Source organism: Rana temporaria, chromosome 7 (genome assembly GCF_905171775.1).
Source record: "Rana temporaria chromosome 7, aRanTem1.1, whole genome shotgun sequence".
Classification (NCBI taxonomy): domain Eukaryota; kingdom Metazoa; phylum Chordata; class Amphibia; order Anura; family Ranidae; genus Rana; species Rana temporaria.
In genome coordinates, this window is record NC_053495.1 from 22,608,208 (window position 1) to 22,627,786 (window position 19,579).

At 46.6% G+C, this 19,579-nt stretch overlaps 1 protein-coding gene across 4 annotated transcripts in view; it reads left to right on the forward strand.

The window, feature by feature from the left end:
• Nucleotides 1-19,579, forward strand: part of SHQ1 (SHQ1, H/ACA ribonucleoprotein assembly factor) — a 111,755-nt gene that overhangs the window by 28,052 nt on the left and 64,124 nt on the right. For all 4 annotated transcript variants that reach the window (XM_040359064.1, XM_040359066.1, XM_040359067.1 and 1 more), the window contains exons 7-8: nucleotides 3,342-3,454; nucleotides 17,105-17,259. In XM_040359064.1, the coding sequence (XP_040214998.1) occupies nucleotides 3,342-3,454; nucleotides 17,105-17,259 (268 nt within the window). The remainder of the gene's footprint in view (nucleotides 1-3,341; nucleotides 3,455-17,104; nucleotides 17,260-19,579) is intronic.

The window sequence follows — 19,579 nt, forward strand, 5'->3', positions numbered from 1 at the left end:
TCTCTCTCTCTCTCTCGCCCCTCTCTCTCTCTCTCTCGCCCCCTCTCTCCCTCTCTCGCCCCCTCTCTCCCCCTCTCGCCCCCTCTCGCCCCCTCTCTCCCCCTCTCGCCCCCTCTCGCCCCCTCTCGCCCCCTCTCGCCCCCTCTCGCCCTCTCTCGCCCTCTCTCTCTCGCCCCCTCTCTCTCGCCCCCTCTCTTTCTTTCTTTCTCTCTCTCCCCCCCCCCCCCCCCCCTCTCCTCCTCTCTTTCTTTCTCTCTCATCCTCTTTCTCGCTGATCTTCTTTTCTCCCTATGCGTATTCTCTGTTTTTGTGACTCCACCGTGTTTTATTGCTCTTTCTCTTTTGCTCTTATTCTACTCGGTCACTTTAGTCCATCCTTTTCATTTATTTTTGTTTCCTCATCCAGTGTCTTTTCTTCTTTCTGGATGTCTCATTGTCTCTCCTTCGTTCTCCGTGTCACTATGGCTACAGTGCTCTGCATCGTGCCGTGTTACATTGTACATATCCAGTACCTTGCAGAGCGCTCTGTTCATATATCACTAGCTGAGCTGCAGCCTGGCTCCGCCAACCTGCGCCGCTGTCTGACTCGCTTTAATCTGCTTGATGGACACCAGAGGAATTCTCCTCGGCTGCTGGTGACATCATTCACTCATCCTGACTGCCTCGTCTCCTCCATCTGTTCATCTTTTCTTTTTCATTGTGTTTCTCTCTCTCTCTCTCTCTCTCTCTCTCTCTCTCTCTCTCTCTCTCTCTAAAATAAAAAAAAAATAAAAAAATTATAATTAAATCCCACAAATACACCAGAGATTTACTTTTTGTTTTCTGAATGCTTAAAGGAAAACGCCACCAAAAATGTGTTTGTTGGCAAGCTGGTTTATACTCGTTTTAATATAATCTGCAGCCACAAAATATGAAAAAAGGCTTTTTCCATTTTATTTATTTATAAACTCTTTTAACCAGCAACACTCATTTTGCAGCACCACTTCAGCCCTGGAAGGCCATTTTTTGCGATTTGTCACTGCGTCGCTTTAACTGTCAATTGCGCAGTAATGCGTCTCTGTACCCAAATGTCCTTTTTGTCCCCGCAAATAGAGCTTTCTTTTGGTGGTATTTGATCACCTCTGTGGTTTTTATTTGCGCTATAAACAAAAAAAATACTGACAATTTCAAAAAAAAAATTCAATTTTTTTTTTTAACTTTCTGCTATAATAAATATTCAATAAAAAATAAAGAAATCGCAATAAGTGTGAATTTGATTGCTTGGTTTGCGCAAAAGTTATAGGGCTAGATTCAGGTACGAGATACGACGGCGTATCTCCAGATACGCTGTCGTATCTCTGAGTTGCGGCGTCGTATCTATGCGCCTGATTCTTAGAATCAGTTACGCATAGATTTGACTAAGATCCGACCGGCGTAAGTCTCTTACGCCGTCGTATCTTGGTTGCAATTTTACGCTGGCCGCTAGGTGGCGCTTCCGTCGATTTACGCGAGGAATATGCTAATTAGGTAGATACGCTGATTCACAAATGTACGTACGCCCGGCGCATTTTTTTTACGTCGTTTACGTTAGGCTTTTTCCGGCGTAAGTTTGCGCCTGCTATGAGGCGTACGCAATGTTAAGTATGGACGTCGTTCCCGCGTCAAATTTTTTTTAATTTTTACATCGTTTGCGTAAGTCGTTCGCGAATAGGGCTGTACGTAAGTTACGTTCACGTCTAAAGCATTGACTATTTGCGGCGGAATTTCGAGCATGTGCACTGGGATTCTTTTACGAACGGCGCATGCGCTGTTCGTAAAAAACGTCAAATATGTGGGGTCACACTAAATTTATATAAAACACGCCCACATCATCCAAATTTGAATTAGGCGGGCTTACGCCGGAGCACATACTTTACGCCGCCGTAACTTAGGGCGCAAGTTCTTTCTGAATACGGAACTTGCGCCCTAATTTACGGCGGCGTAACGTATCGGATATACGTTACGCCCGCACAACATTACGCAGGGCTATCTGAATCTAGCCCATAGCGTCTACAAAATAGCGGATGGATTTAGGGACTTTTATTGTGTTGTTGTTTTATTTATTTATTTTTTTACTGGTAATGGCAGCGATACACAGTTTTTAGCGGGACTGCAACATTGTGGCAGACAAATCTGATCCCAAGTGACACTTTTTAGTGACCATTGACATTATTACAGTGATAAGTGCAAAAAAATTGCACTGATCAATGTATAAATGACACTGGCAGGGAAGGGGTTAACAGATCCCCCGTCTGACCGTGTTCATCCGATCCGCAGACGGATGGAAAAATAGGGTCTGCAGAATCGGAGGATTGTGGACCCAGGTGAGATCGGGTGTCAGTGGATGTTCATCCGCTGGCACCCGCAACCTCATAGGGATCAATGTATGTCCCCTTTTTTATCCGTGTGAAAGAGCCCTAAGTACCCACCATTGACAGTTGGTAGGCAGGGCTCCCTATTTACATCATTACTGCAAGCCAATCACAGTAAGTGCATAATCCCGAGCCCCACTTACTGGTCTCCAGCGTCAGAGGCTATTTGAAAGGACAGCGGCGACTCGGCGAGGGGTTATATTAGAAAATGAATAACGCTTTAAAGAAAATATCACCTACAGAAAGCCTTCTTTGCAGCCTTCTCTGCCGTATTTATCGGGGTATTGCGCGCTCCGGCGTATAGCGTGCACCCCTAATTTTTACCCTAAAATCCTGTAAAAAAAACATTTTATTACATTTTACTACTTACAGTTTTGGTGTCTTGCCCGGCGGCCTCGTCCGGTCCGGCGTCCATCTGCGGCGTCGGTGGTGTCCTCCCGGCTTCTCCCGCGCTGTCTTCATGTCGAATTCCTGCGCTCAGTTTAAAGCCTCCGCTGACGTATACTGAGCGCAGTACACTCGGGTATATTCGGCCAGGCAATGCTTATCACGCATAAACGTCACAGAGCGTGACTACGAGCGAAGCCGAGCCTGGGCGAATGTATCCGAGTGTACTGCGCAGGCATTCAAACACGGCGCGGGTATTGGCGTATATCGCGCACCCACGATTTTCAGGGCAAAAAAGTGCGCGGTATAGGCCGATAAATACGGTAGTTTAGAAAATCAGCCTTTAGCTAAAATGGCTGGATGGAGCACAACTGGTTAATTAATTTGCCAGAAAACATCTGTGCCTAAAGCGGAAAACAAAAACTTTCTTTTTAATTTGGTGTTTTAAAGCGGTGTTCTGGTTTTTCTTTCCATCGGAGTTCATTCAAGGCTGCTTGAGATTTTTTTTTTGTTAAGCATTTTGCTGACTGTACACGGTTGAAAGGACGTTGTTGTTTCTTGCAGAGCCGACCTCTTTGAAGACGATGCTGTTAAACAGTTGCTGAAGTACAAAACCTGGTGGGAGGAGATGCAGCATAGAACCGCAAACGTTTCCCCTGAAAGTGAGGACAAAGGAGGTAAGATAGTCAGGGGAACGTGTTGGTGCAGCAGTGCAAAGGAGGAGCAGAAATGTATTTAAGCGGACCGGTTTCCTATAACATATTTAAAGGGTAAGCAGGGCCGTCTTTAAGGCAGGGCAAAAGGGGAAGCTGCCCTGGGACCTGTCATTGTTGTGGGGCCCAAAGCAGCTGTCTCATACTTGCCAACTATCCCAGTTTAAATTCCCTTGTCCCTTGAAGTTTTAGTCCTGTGCTGTGTCCTGATATCTCAGTGTGAAGTGCTGCTACTAATGCTGCCCAGCACTGCCCTATTGTTGTGTACCGATGACTCACCTGAAGACCCTGGGGCAGATCCACAAAGGAAGTACGCCGGCGTATCTACTGATACGCCGGTGTACTTTCAAATTTCCCGCGTCGTATCTTTGTTTTGAATCTTCAAGATACGACGGCATGTGGGTTAGAGCCGACAGGCGTACGTCTTCGGATCTTAGATGCAATTCTTCGGGGTCTGCTGGGTGGCGTTCCCGTCGTAATCCGCGCCGAGTATGCAAATGAGCTATTTCCGACGATCCACGAATGTAAGAGCGGCCGTCGCATTCTTTTACGTCTTTTCCGTTGGGCTTTTTCCAGCGTATAGTTAAAGCTGCTATTTGGTGACGTACGCAATGTTAAGTATGGCCGTCGTTTCCGCGTGGAATTTGAAAATATTTTTTTTTGTTTGCGTAAGTCGTCCGTGAATGGGGCTGGACGTAATTTACGTCCACGTCAAAATAATGACGTCCTTGCATTTAGCGCAATGCACGGCGGGAAATTTAGGGACGGCGCATGCGCAGTTCGTTCGGCGCGGGGACGTGCTTCATTTAAATGAAACGCGCCCCTACTCGCCGATTTGAATTACGCACCGTTACGCCGCGAGAGATACACTACGCCGCCGTAACTTGCGGCGCGAATTCTTTGTGGATTCAAAGATTAAAAAAGTACGCTACGCCGCTGTAACTTATCTCACATACGCTGCGCCCATGCAATTGTACGAGGATCTGCCCCCCTGTGTTTACATGTGGAGCATTAATATATAGATAGCGGTGGCATTCATAAGTAAATAGCTGAGGCCGGCAGCATTCATATGTTAATAAAGGCGGCATTCATATTTATATCGTGACCCTCTGCAGTGAAGAGATGATGTGCTGTAACCTCTAGCAACCAATCAGTGAGCAGTATTACTATACAGTCATTTCTAGCAACCAATCAACAAGAAAAAATCATGTGCTGTAACCTCAAGCAACTAATCAGTGAGCCAAAATGTGTGCTGTAACCTCTAGCAACCAGTCAGTAAGTGGTAATGATATGCTGTAATCTCTGACAACCAATCACAATCCCTGCCTGATCTGATACAATAAACCGATTTTAAGTCTAGCTGATATTTAGAGCCAGTTCACACTGGGGCGGCACGACAGGCGGCTCACCCGCCTGACGAGTCGCGTTCCATTCAATGCAATGAAACCGTTCTAATAGGAGTGACGCAAGTCGCTCCGACTTAGAAAAAGGTTCTTGCACGACTTCGGGGGGCATTGACTTCTATACAGAAGTCGTTTTGCAGGTCGCCTCTGAAGTCGTCTTCAGGACGCCTTGCAGAGTCGCCCCCGAAGTCGTGCCACGGAAGTGTGAACCGGCTCTTATTGTATGTCTCAGAGCAGGTGGAGAGCAAAACTGCTTGGGAGAGGGGGGCCTAAGGAAATTTTTGCCCAGGGTCCAATCAACATTAAAGACGGCCCTGAGGGTAAGTAACTAACTCCAAATATTCTGGTCACCGCTTCTAGACCCGCTACATATTGCGGCCTTCATTTCCAGTGCCCGTATATCGGAGTAAGCATCCATCATAATGCTTGCAATGGTAAGCTCTCAGTCCCTAGTATTTTCTGTGGTCTATCTGCAGCTGATCTTTTTCTCATTATTGGGTTTAATGTTCCTGGTTCCACTTTTCCTCTGTGTGTCACAATCTGGGTAGCGACAAGGCTTGCTTCCTAATGTCAGAACTGGTCTTCTGATGATCGGTGGTGGAACATTCAAGAAGCAGCAGGAGAGGGTGAGAAAGCACAGAGCCACAAAATGAAGGAAGCTGAAGCAAGGAGATTCTTGCATTGCAGGTCCTCGGGTACAGTTTTCTCTCCAGCAAGGAGAACAGCGAGTGGCACATCGCCAAATCTTTCCCCAAATCTCATGAGGCCATCTGTGCAAGGCAACAGTGCTTTAGGTGATCTCTTACTGCAGATCTGGGCTCAAGTCACAGGACGATCTGGGCACAGGAAATGCACTGCTTTTTTCACGAATGAATTCTACAAAAAATGTTGACTCTTCAGGGTATTGCTTAGGCACAATTAACATTTCTGAATGTTCCCTCTAACACAGTAAATCCTAATTTTTGGTTAAAGTAGAAGTCCAGCCCAACCCTAAAATCGCTACATCTATAGACATCCACAATCTAAGGCCCCTTTCACACCCGCCCCGCGAACCTCCGCTTGCTCAGCGGGGATCGCTCGGTTGATCCCCGCTGAGCCGGCGGATGATAGGGCGGTACCCGCACACTGTGCAGGGACAGCCCTGTCTTTTCTCCGCTCTCCCCTATGGTGGGATCGGATGAACACGGACCGTCTTTTCCTCCGTCACACTCTGGCGGATCGGAGCGTGTCGGATGTCAGTGGGCATGTCACCGCTGATTTCCGACCCGACGGAGCGCCCGTTCAGGTCCGCCTAAAAAACTGGCAGGCGGACCTGAACGGGCCACCCGTGTGAAAGAGCCCTAACGCTAACCTATTTACACCCGTAAAGAAGAAATCGCTATTCATACCTTTTCTGAAGCCACTCTGGTCCCAAGCTGAGCTGTCAGCGGCAGCTTCATTGTGTAGGCGGGTGCAGAGGAGGCAGCCGACAACGGAAGCCCCATAGTAAGCCTATGGGTGATGTCACTTCTTATTCATTTCCTAACCGTTGTCGGTTGTGTCCTCTGCAAAGCTTCTGCCACTGGAGACTGGACCAGAGCAGCTTCAAAATAGGTATGTATATTGATTTCTTCTTTACAGGGCTAGATAGGTTAGTGTTAGATTGTGGATGTCTGTAGATGTAGCGATTTTTAGTGTTTGGGCTGGACTTCCACTTTTAGGGTGTTTTCACACGGTTGCCTTTTACGATGCCTGAGTAAGATTGCACCCCCTACCCTGGTGGTCTGCGCTCACATTGCGCCTGGTCTGAACGGATGTATGTCAATGTCTCCACTAGTCAGACCGTAGTGATCCCTGCTTCTGTGCTCAGTGATCCATGAGAGTTCCGCCCCTGAGCCCGGTTAGCGATCACATATATGCAAACTGTAACAGAATGGCCCGTGATACCCAGAGACTTTTGAAGGATGCGGGGTACTCCTGTGCCAGCTTCACCAATGACTCTTGTGTCTAGGGTCATCCTATGTCCAATAGGGGCATAGGATGACTGAGAAATTATTTCTCGGATTACAGGAGATGGGACAGTAATGATAAATCATGTATTGCAGGATATCTTGAAATATTACAAGTGGTTTATTCTGACCCCAACAGGTCAATAGGACAGTATTCATTCATGTGGGGACACATACTGTTGAGGTGTTAATTGAGTCTGGCTCCTAAGATATTTCATTGTATATTGTGCTAAATAAGTCTGCCTCTCAAGAACCTATTGCAGCGCTATTGTGTTCTGCTAGTGAGGAGCCTTCCCTGCCGGTAGAAGACAAGGATTACTGCTGGCGGCTATAGCCACCAGGGCCGCCCTCAGTGGGGTACAGGCATTACACCTGTAAGGGGCCTGATGGTCCCCAGGGGCCCGGTCGCCCCCCCATTTTTTTTCCTGTTTGACCGGGGCCCTCCCCCCCTGTTTTTTTCGTGGCAGGAGAGAGAGAAGTGAAGACTTGAGTTGACTTTGTTTTGTTTGTCAGCACCAACCCCCCCCCCCCCGTCCCGCTTATCTCGCAGCAGGAGAGAAAAGAGAAGAGATGACACTTTCATAACCACTGCCCCCCCCCCCCCCCGCTTATCTTGCGGCAGAGTGGAGGCCCCCCCCCCCGGTGGTTCTCTGCTCCAGGGGGGCCCTGCCTAAAGCTGTGTAAAGGGCCCCAAAATTTGTGATGGCGGCCCTGATGGCCACTAGCAGTAATCGCATGCAAAGTATCCGATAGACTGGTTGTACTGAAGTGCATCGATGGATCGACTTCAGTACAACCAGCCTGCTCATACATTGATTGAATCTGGACCAGTCGCCGCTGAACCGGCTGGCTTTACCGCTTGCTCGATAAAATTTTGCACAGGCTGGAAGTGGCCCATGGACTGTAGTTTGCAGACTTCTGCTCTAAGCCAATCCTCTGCTTTCACAGGTGCTGATAAGGGACCTGCTGACATAAGGATAGAGCAGAATGTTGATCTAATCAGTTTGTTGCTCTTCCTTCACTGTCCAATCACAGGTTAAAGCGGAGCTCGTCACTCTGCTGCCCCCCCCCCCCCCGCCGTCCTCGGTGAGGGAACCAGGAAGTGAAGCGCTCCGGCTTCACTGCCCGGTTCCCTACGGCGCATACTCGAGTCGCGCTACGCCTGCCGATTGTCTCCCTGTTTGTACTGGGAGCCGAGTGTTCCCAGAACACCACGGGGGGACGGGAGGTGACGTCATGCCCGCAGTCTGCCCGAGACCGTGTGGCCGGAAGTGGGTGCAAATACCTGTCTTTAGACAGGTATCTTCACCCCCCTCCCCCTGAAAGGTGTCAAATGTGACACACGAGGGGGGGAGGGTTCCCATCAGCGGGCGTTCCACTTTAGGTTGGAGCTCCGCTTTAAGGTAAGGGAGCTATGTTGCTGAATTACAGTTTAAAAAAAGTGAGGTGACCAACTTGTCCTAACAAATGTTAGGTCTGGCTGGGGAAATTTAAAATCATTTAGCAGATAATATATGGAATTCAGCCGAGTATTTATCTGTTAGCCTGCAGTTCAACTCTTATGTCAGGAATGGTAAATTTCAACATGGGGAGAGTATGGATGGAGCTGTGCACTCCGGAGGAGCGCTGACCTTTACATCACATCATTGTTTTCTAATGACGTTACAGGTCCTTGGGAAAGCCATGACTTTATATAATCATGGGTCGGCGGGTCATGAAAATCAAATATGACTTATAATTCCAAGAGTGAATTATTGCGTAAAGTATAAACTTTGCTATGTTCTGTCCAGGGATTCCTCCTAGGACGTTGTATAAATAAATTCCTGTATAAGAAAGTCGTATAAATAAGGTTTTGTGAAAGCAGTTAATTGGAGCCAGTGATGTCATGTCTTCATCATTCAGATGTGTCACCAAGGTCTTTTTATGCTTTTGGTGAGTTGGCGCCAATGTAACTGCAAAATGGCACCATAGCGAGAAAGTATGGCGGCTGCTGTTACTGAAAGTGGTTGTAAACCCAACCGCACAACTTGCACCTACAGGTAAGCTTACCTGTAGGTGCAAGAAATATCTCCTAAACCTACACGGTTTAGGAGATATTTACAATAATGACAGGCGCCGATGTCTACGGCGCATGCGTGTCGTAGATAACGGCGCAGGCGCACTGAGTGTGCCGTTTTTGTGAATGCCATTATTGGGGTAAATGCCGTATTCCTGCGCATGCGCAGGGATCTGCCATCCCGCGCGCATGTGCGGGAGTGACGTTATCGCTGCTCCGGCCAATCACAGAGCCGGAGCAGCGATAACGGGAAGAAAATGCGAGGGGACATTGCGGCAGCGGGGAACGAGGAGGACTTTGGGGGCTTCGATTTCAGGTAAGTGCCATGCATACTAGCTCATTATGCCTTTCTCTTGCAGGATTCGTTTTTTTTCCCCATTTTTTGGGGTTGGGGTTTTTTACTTTCTCTTGAAGGTTGCTTGGCTATTGCTGGTTTCGTTATGATCTGATACATTGTCCTGAAACAAAGCAAGCAGTTCAGGAAAGTCAGACTGAAGCAAAAACATCTAAACTGCATACTTGCTTTAGGTCATTGGCTCAGAGTATTGAATCTGTTCAGGCAAAATGACAGCCAGTGGACTATAAAAATATAGAAGCAACAGATCTATGATGGCAGCCTACCTATATCTCTCCATACAGGTTTTTCTACACGCCCAATATTGGAAATTTTAACCACTTTATGTTCTTAGGCTGCTTTAAACCATCCCTGGGCTTGGAATGGTTCAAAGAAGCTTGGTGTCATTTTTTTTTTCCAGCTGACAATTGGGTGTTAGGTACAAGTGATACTGACGGCTCTACGGCCACCCAATCACGTTTACATTAGTAAGAAAGACTGCACTCCATCCTCTGCCTGTTCCTCTGGGGGAGGCCAGGACCAAAGTAAACGGCCCCAATAGTCAAATCCAGAGGAGATCCATTCCTCCATGTCCTCTGTGACTAATGAACCCAGAAGCAAGGAGGATTTTATCACTTCCAGGTTCAGAACTGTCATTCCTGGACTACTGTAGCCAGGGAAGCAGCTTATCAAACACAATCTATTTCTATTTACAGACAGAAGTTCATCCCTTTGATCTAAAAGAACCAAATGTTACAATGTTTCTTTTTAGCAATGTTGTGAGGCCCTTGGCTGCCTGTTTTTTTTTTTTTTTTCATTTTTTTTTGGGGGGGTTGTTTTTTGACAGCTGTCAGTTTTAGCAGAGAACTCTCTGCACTGAATGAAGGAAATGTTTTTTTTTTAAGATCGGGAGGTGGGTAGAATTGCGTTCTTGATTCTTTAACGATTAATCGTGCTGCTCTAACACATAGGCTTTTAGCAGAGTTTAGGCGCTGCCGCGGAACATTCACGTTCAGGATAGGAACGTTTTCACCACCGGCTGTGGGAAAACACAAAACATGTCAAAAATCGCAATAAGTGTATATTGATTTGGTTTGCGCAAAATTTATATCATCTACAAAATAGGGGTAGTTTTATGGCATTGGTTATTATTTCGGATTTTTTAATTTTCAGATTTTTTAATTTCCAAACTTCGGAAATTCCAAAAATCAGAAAATCCAAGTTTTTGGATTTTTGAATTTCCGAATTTTCGAATTTATTGGAAATAACGAATTTCGATCAAAATTAATGACCCGGAAAAAAAACAAATTAAAACGAAAATGAACACATTTTTTGGCAGGGCACATGTCTAGTGAAAACTGTTATGCAGATAATGTCACCAATTTCTTAAGGGAATTTCTGTCAAATTTGCATATATTTTCCTAATTTTGTTCAGAAAGGTATACATTTTTAGTGGTAATCTTGGTTAAAGAATGAAGTAATTTCATGTGAATATTCAGTATTTACCAATAGCAGCCTGTAGGTGGCAAACTTAAATTCTGCTCTGAATTTATTTACCAGCTGACTTATTTTTATATTGAAATAACCGCATATCAAGTTACTTGGGCCTCGTTCACAATGGGCGTGCTACACCATATGGGTATACACAGGTGTTCCGTGCTTCCCCATGCAGGCAGCCCTATTGAGGTTAATTGGGATTTAGCGGCTGCACAAACAGATGCTGCTCCCAATTTGACATCCCTGTTTGTGCAGCCGCTGACATCAATGGGGCTACCTGCCCCAGCTATGACTAAGCATTGAGGTTCAATGTGAAACGCGTCAGAGGTTTATTTCCCACTGTATGCTGTGTTTTTGTAGTGCATTTCTTTTTACCCAATAAAGGGCACGTCTTTTTTAGACTTATCGGAGTGCGGCTGTCCATATACGTTTCTTCTTTTTGCATGCTACCTGCACGGGGATGTACGGAAAACACCTGTGTATCTCCATGCAAGGTCCCCGCAAGGGTGAACATTGTTGTATGCCCCTTGTGAACGGAACCTTGCACACATATGTATTGTCCAGAGGGGGAACACTCCACCCTTCCCTCTGCCAGCACAAGACTGGACCGCGCTAGTGTCGCGATCACTTGGTGCTCCTGTTCCTATTTCCAGCATCCAGAGTTTGGGCTATGGCCCTCTCCTTGTCTGTCTGTCCACCTGCTGGCTGATTAATGTGATCAGTCTCTGGGTGGAAACAAAGCCTGTTATAAGCCAGCTCAAACCTCATTTGTGATAGAGAGTGATACATGTGATTCCTGATCAAGCTACCTGTGTGTCTGCCCCACTAGTTTTGGATTTCCCTGTGTATGACTTTGGAACTATATTGGACTATACCTTGAACCAGGCCCAGACCAGGATGTGGAGAGCACAGGGGGGGGGGGGGGGTGTGGAGAGCCCAGAGGGTCTGGAGTAGGGTTGCCAACTCATCCCTTTAAAACAGAACACATATTAATTACACAGGTTCTGTGGCTGATTAAGGAGGTAATTAAACTCACTTGGTGCCTTATTTGCATTAAATTAGCCTCAGAACCTGTGTAATTAATATGTGTTCTGTTTTAAAGGGATGAGTTGGCAACCCTAGTCTGGAGAGCATGGAGGAGGTGGAGAGTCCTGAGGGTGGTGGAGAGCCCAGAGCTGGAGAGCATGGGGGTGATGTGGAGAGCACAGGGGGACGGCGGAGAGCATGGGGGGAGGGCATGTGGAGTGCCCAGGGGGACTGGAAGGGAGGTGGAGAGCCAGGGGGACGGCGGAGAGCATGGGGGGAGGGGATGTGGAGTGCCCAGGGGGACTGGAAGGGAGGTGGAGAGCATGGAGGGAGGTGGAGAGCACAGGGGGGGCTGTAGAACATGGGGGGAGGTGGAGAGCATTGGGGGGCTGGAGAGCATGGGGGAGGTGAAGAGCCGGGGGGGGGGGCTGAAGAGCATGGGGGGGGGGGATAGAGAGCATGGAGGGTGGTCAAGAGCCCAGGGGGGCTGGAGAGCATGGGGGAGGTGGGCAGCAGAAATAAGCAGGATAGGAGGAGCATCTTCCTCCTGCAGTCTCGGAATGCTTGCTTCTCCTCTACCTCTCGCAGGCCTTCTGAGACTGCAGGAGGAAGAAGGAGAGAATGATTCCGGCCGCCATAGGTGAGAACTATCAAAGTGGGCCAGTCTGGATGAAATCCAGGGCCAAATTTTTGTCCCAGTCCAGCCCTGACTACAACACTATCCGCTTGGAGTTTGCATGTTCACCCTGTCCTTGTGTGGGTTTCCTCCGGGTACTCTGGTCTCCTCCAACACTCCAAAGACATGCTGGTAGGTTATTTGACTCCTGTCTAAATAGGTCCTAGTATGTGAAAGAATGAAGGAATGAATGAATGAATGTGATTGTACAGCTTCTTGGGGGCAGGGACACCTGTGAATGTACAAAGTGTGTGACGGTCTGTGTAAATTGTCAGTGCTATTTTAATACCTGTAATGGATACAGAAAACAATAATTCTTACAGTATCGAAAAAATGCTATAAAAAATAATTTTATAAACGAACCTTTTTTTTGGTGCTGCAATTTTTTATTTTGAACGGTTTTAACCACTTCCATACAGGGCTTTTATACACACATCCATACCGGGCCTATTCTGGCACTTCTCTCCTACATGTACAAATCATAATTTTTTTGCTAGAAAATTACGCGGAACCCCCAAACATTATATATGTTTTTTTAGCAGACACCCTAGGGAATAAAACGACGGTCATTGAAACATTTTATCTTGCACGGTATTTGCGCAATAATTTTTCAAACGCCTTTTTTTTGGAAAATTTCATGAATTAAAAAAATAACAAAACAGTAAAGTTAGCCCAATTTTTTTGTAAAATATGAAAGATGATTTTACACCGAGTAAATAGATACCTAACATGTCACGCTTTAAAATTGCGCACACTCATGGAATGACGCCAAACTTCGGTACTTAAAAATCTCCATAGGCAACGCTTTGAATTTTTTTACAGGTTACCAGTTTAGATTTACTGAGGAGATCTAGTGCTAGAATTGTTGCTGGCACTCTAACGCACGCGGCGATACCTCACATATGTGGTTTAAACGGCATTTACATATGTTGGCGGGGCTTCTGCGCGCAAGCTACTGGGGACAGGGGCGTTAAAAAAAAAATGATTTCTTTTTTTTTACATATTTTTTTTTTTATTTTATTTTTTTATCACTTTTATTCCTATTACAAGGAATGTCAAAATCCCTTGTAATAGGAATGTGTGTGACAGGTACTCTTTATGGAGAGATGCGGGGTCAATAAGACCCCACATCTCTCCTCCAGGCTGGAAAGCATGAAATCTGTGAAAAAAAATTCACCGATCTCATTGCGGCTTTGTTTACTTACGGGGACCCGGGCGTGACGTCATCACATCGCGCCCGGATCCTCCGACGGTCATAGAGATGACTGGTGACCATCTGGATCGGTAGAGGTCCTTTGTGGACGTCATTTGACAATGGGCCGGGCGGGAAGTGGTTAAACAGGATGATGTGACCAAAAGAAAGAAAGCGCTATCCGCCATAAACAGGCCGCAGGCAGGTTATAAGCTTCCCCGGGGCAGGAACTGGTGTGCGTGTCTTCATAGATGTATTCTGTAATACTTCTGTGTAATCCGATAAATAGATGTTACTTCATTTCCCATGGAAATTTTTCGGGAGATGCTGCGCCTGTTTACGGGTGTCATGGATTTCAAGAGCATAAAACTGCAGTCTTGAAGCAAACCTGGGTAACCGGTTTATATTACTAAACTGGTCTCGTTCTAACCACTTCAGCCCCAGAAGAATTGGCTGTCCAATGACCGGACCATTTTTTGCGATACGGCACTGCGTCACTTTAACTGACTGAATAAATAAACCTATTTATTTATGTATTTATTTTTTTGCGCTATAAACAAAAAATAGCGAAAATTTTGAAAAAAACACAATATTTTTTCACTTTTTGCTATAATAAATTTCCCCAATTTTTTGGGGTAATAAAAAATTGCAATAAGCGTATATTGGTTTGCGCAAAAGTTATAGGCCCAGATTCTCGTACAATTGCCCAAAACTGGGCGGGCGTAACGTATCTGATTTACGTTACGCCGCCGCAAGTTTTACAGGCAAGTGCTTTATTCTCAAAGAACTTGCCTGTAAAGTTGCGGCGGCGCAGCGTAAATCACCCGGCGCAAGCCCGCCTAATTCAAATTAGCCGGGTAGGGGGCGTGTAGTATTTAAATTAAGCGCGTTCCCGCGCCGAACGTACTGCACATGCGCTGTCCGAAGAATATCCCAGTGTGCATTGCTCCAAATGACGTCGCAAGGACGTCATTGGTTTCGACGTGAACGTAAATGGCGTCCAGCCCCATTCACGGACGACTTGCGCAAACGACGTAAATGTACAAATTTCGACGCGGGAACGACGGCCATACTTAACATTGATTGCGCCTCATATACCCAGGGGCAACTTTACGCCGGGACAAGCCTAACGTAAACGTCGTAACTTCACTGAGCCGGCCGCACGTACGTTCGGAAATTCGCATATCTAGCTAATTTGCATACTCGACGGGGAAAACGACGGAGGCGACACCTAGCGGCCACCAAAAAAAAATTGCATTCAAGATCGGATAGCGTAAGAGCCTTACGCCTGTCGGATCTAATGGTTATCTATGCGTAACTGATTCTAAGAATCAGTCGCATAGATAAGACGGCCCAGATTAGGACTTACGACCGCGTACATGGCGTTGCGCCGTCGTAAGCCCTTTGAGAATCTGGGCCATAGTGTCTACAAAATTGGGGATAGATTTATATATATTTTTTTTTTTTCATTATTATTCTTATTGTTGTTATTATTATTTTTTTCACTAGTACAAGTAACGGCGTTCTGCGTTTTTTTTTTTTTTTTTTTCGTCTTTTTTTTTTCATTTTTTTTTTTTTTTTTTGCGTGACTACGACATTATGGTGGACACATCAGACACTATTGACACATTTTTGGGACGGTTAAAATCTGCGGGGCTCCGCCCACATGGCCGCTTCATTCATTTACACAGCTCTGTGTGTGAGTGAACTACAAGTCCCGACATCCTTTGCGGCTGTCAGCTTGTGGTTCTTGGTGAAATACCACGGTGCTGTGTATCCTCTTTTTTTTTTTTTTTATTGTCCATGTTGTCACGTGATAATTTTTCCGGTTGGCTTGAAACAGGAGAAGTTCTGTTTTCGAACCGTTGAGTTTAAGATAACTCTTTGTCATCCAGTTTTCTATTAAAAAAAGGCATTTCTCTAATCCAAGAGAATGATCCTTTTTGTTGCAGATGCGAAAACACAATTGTGTATCATCTGCATAAGAGTGATAAAGTAACTTCTGGTTACTGATGATTTCAAAAAGAGGGCGCAGATAAATATTGAAAAGAACCGGTGACAGAGGGGAACCCTGAGGGACTCCACATGATACCGTCCGTTTTTTCAGAAGTGAAAGGTCCCAGTTTCACCGTTTGTGATCGGTTTTCCACGAAGGAGGAGAACCAAGCGAAATCACATTCCGTGACTCTGGCTACTTCTGTTAGCCGAGTCAGTAGTAATCCATGGTGTACCGTGTCAAAAGCAGCACTGTAGGGGGTGAGAACTGCATGTTTAAAGGATCACAAAAGATATATATATTTTAAATAACAAACATGTCAGGCCCCGTACACACGGCCGAGGAACTCGACGTGCCAAACACATCGAGTTCCTCGGCCAGTTCAGCCCTGAAGCCGCCGAGGAGCTCGGCGGGCCGAGAGCTCCCATAGAACAACGAGAAAATAGAGAACATGTTCTCTATTTTCTCGACGAGTGGCCCCAAACCTGGTCTTCTGGGGTCCCTCTGCGACTGCCTCAGCTCCCCCCTGCAAGGACTCGGCACCTTCATGTGAGCGTGCTCGCATGGTGTTGAGTTCTTGCGGGTGCGCTCCCATGATACAGCCGGCGGCCATAGCCGCTCACTGTATGACTCGGCCCCGCCCCCCGGCGCGCCGCATCATTGGATGATGCCAATGGCTGCGCTGCTTTCAATCCATCCACTGTAACCAATCAACAACCAGGCTGAGCGGCAAAAAGGAAGTGGGGGGGGGGAGGCGGGGGTTGGGAGCACTGGACTTTCAAGAGGTCAGGCAAGTATAACGGGGGGGCTGGGGCGTTATTGTCGGATGTTTTTTCACCCTAAGGGCTCTTTCACACGGAGCGGATCCATAATTGATCCGCTCCGTTAGCCCGTTTGGCTCAGCGGGGATTCCTCCGTAAATCCCCGCTGAGCTGTCGGCGGACAGGGCGGTCCCCGCACACTGTGCAGAGACCGCCCTGTCTCTCCTCCGCTCTCCCCTATGGGGAATCGGATGAATACGGACCGTGTGTCCGTATTCAAATCCGATCCGTTCCGCCAGACGGAAGAAAAATAGGGTTTTCTTCCGTTCGCAAAAGCGGATCTTTGCGGACGCGGATGGTTGCGGACGTTAGCGGATGCATCATCCGCTAACGTCTGCAATCCCATAGGGATACGTTACAAGTCCGTAAACGGACTTGTAATAAACGGACCGTTTGTCCGTACGTGTGAAAGGGCCCTAATGCATTAAGGTGAAAAAAAACGTTTACCTTTACAGCCCCTTTAAGATCAAAGCCTCTTCTAACCTCAAAGTGCTATTTTTCTTTTGCATCTGGTCATTTTATGTTTGGGCTGGAAATGACCACCTGATTAATTGTCAAAACTTACTGAGCCAAATTTTCAATGGCCAAAATTATATTTTTTTCCCTTTTTTCCCACCCTGCGCAGTCGCGTTTACAGAGAAGGAGAAGGAGCAGCTGAGAAAATTCACCAACAAGTCCTATCTGCTGGATAAGAGAGCGGAGCAGCTGGCGTACCTAGGTCTGATCGATGTGCTTCTGGCATACTGCTATGAAACCCGTGTCACTGAAGGAGAGAGAAATGTAAGTGGATTTTTTTTTCCCCCCTCTCTGCGTTCTGTCTGGAGGATTCCGCCGTAATTGTCCTGTATTATGGGGAGCAGCCGGCCTCTCTGACAGGCGAGGCGTGCAGACGGGGAATGAGCAATAATCTGACAGGTGAAAAATGAGTTTCTCTCTCTGAAAGGATCAGCTTCTACTCTGCTGTTAGAAGCGCTTCGCAGTAGATTAACCCGATAGTGAGAAACCGACCGCCAGTCTTGCCGGCTCAGAACGGCTTTGTGAGCTCTAAGAGTTTCACAGGACAGAAGTTTCAGGATGAGGTTTGTGGCTCTCAAGCAGAATGGCGAAACCATTTAAAGACCTTGGGCCAGATTCTGAAAGGACTTACGACGGCACAGCGCCATGTACGCCGTCGTAAGTCCTAATCCGACCCGTCGTATCTATGCGCCTGATTCTTAGAATCGGTTACGCATAGATATCCATTAGATCCGACAGGCGTAAGTCTCTTACGCCGTCGGATCGTAACTGCATTTTTCCGCTGACCGCTAGGGGCGTGTAAGCTGATTTACGCGTCGAAATATGTAAATCCGCTAGATACGCAAATTCACAAACGTACGCCCGACCGACGCAGTAAAGTTACGATGTTTACGTTAGGCTTTTCCCGGCGTATAGTTACCCCTGCTATATGAGGCATAAGTGCGGCGTACCAATGTTAAGTATGGCCGTCGTTCGCGCGTTGAAATTTGAAAAAGTTACGTCATTTGCGTAAGTCGTCCGTGAATGGGGCTGGACGTCATTTACGTTCACGTCGAAACCAATGACGTCCTTGCAGCGTACTTTGGAGCAATGCACACTGGGAAATTCCACGGACGGCGCATGCGCCGTTCGGGAAAAAACGTCGATCACGTCGGGTCACAGTAGATTTACATAAAACACGCCCCCCTGATCCAAATTTGAATTAGGCGGGCTTACGCCGGCCGGTTTACGATACGCCGCCGCAACTTACGGAGCACGTGCTTTGAGAATACAGCACTTGCCCGTCTAAGTTGCGGAGGCGTAACGTAAATCAGATACGTTACGCCCGCACAAAATTGCGTGGATGTACGAGAATCTGGCCCCTTATCTTGCGACCAAGGGCTTATCCAATAGTCATGCGCAAAATCAAAAAAAACTGTGTGGAGGAGTTAAAAGATATGATACAGTGCTTTGAAAAAGTATTCATACCCCTTGAAATTTTCCACATTTTGTCAAGTTACAACCAAAAACGTAAAAGTATTGGAATTTTATGTGATAGACCAACACAAAGTGGCACATAATTGTGAAGTGGAAAGAAAATAAGTGGTTTTCATTTTTTTTTTACAATACTTTGTAAACCTCCTTTCTCTGCAATTAAAGTCTTTTTGGGGAAGTCTCTACCAGCTTTGCACATCTAGAGAGGGAAATTTTTGCCCATTCTTCTTTGCAAAATATCTCCAGACTGGATGGAGAGCATCTGTGATCAGCAATTTTCAAGTCTCGTCACAGATTCTCAATTGGATTTAGGTCTGGACTTTGACTGGGTCATTCTAACACATGAATATACTTTGATCTAAACCAGGGGTCTCCAAACTGCGGCTCGAGGGCCAGTAGCTCTGGCTGTATGTTTAGGGTCGTTGTCCTGCTGGAAGTTGAACCTCCACCCCAGCGGACGTCGGGACAGCGTAAAATTTTTCGTCGTTTTCGTAAAACGTTTGCGAATAGGGCTTTGCGGAAATTACGTTCACGTCGAAAGCATTGACTATTTGAGATGTGATTTCGAGCACGCGCACACTGGGATACCCCCACGGACGGTGCATGCGCCGTTCAAAAAAAAACGTAATTTACGTGGGGTCAAGTAGAATTAACATAAAACACGCCCACATCTTATCCATTTGAATTGCGCGCCCTTACGCCGACACAGTTACACTACGCTGCCGTAACTTACGGCGCAAATTCTTTCAGGATACGGAAACTACGCTCTAAGTTACGGCGGCGTAGTGTATCTTAGATACGCTTCGCCTGCCTAAAGATAGGCAGATCTTTGTGGATCTGGCCCTTTGTGTTTAACAGACGAGCTCTAGCAGAAGCAGTGAGTGCTGTGGTGGCTCTGTGGGATCAGCACTCCCCGATCTTCATCTTTCCTCCCCTGAAACTTCTTCCTCATCTGCCATGGCGTACAGTAGAGGTTCTTCTTAGCATTGGGGGAGGGGTAAAGGTAAATGTCTTGAACGTTTTTCTTTTTAATGGAATGAAGGGCCGATGTCCTAATTCCTAGTGTTATCTGTACTTTTCAGCATCAACTGCCCCTTTTAATGTGTTCTCT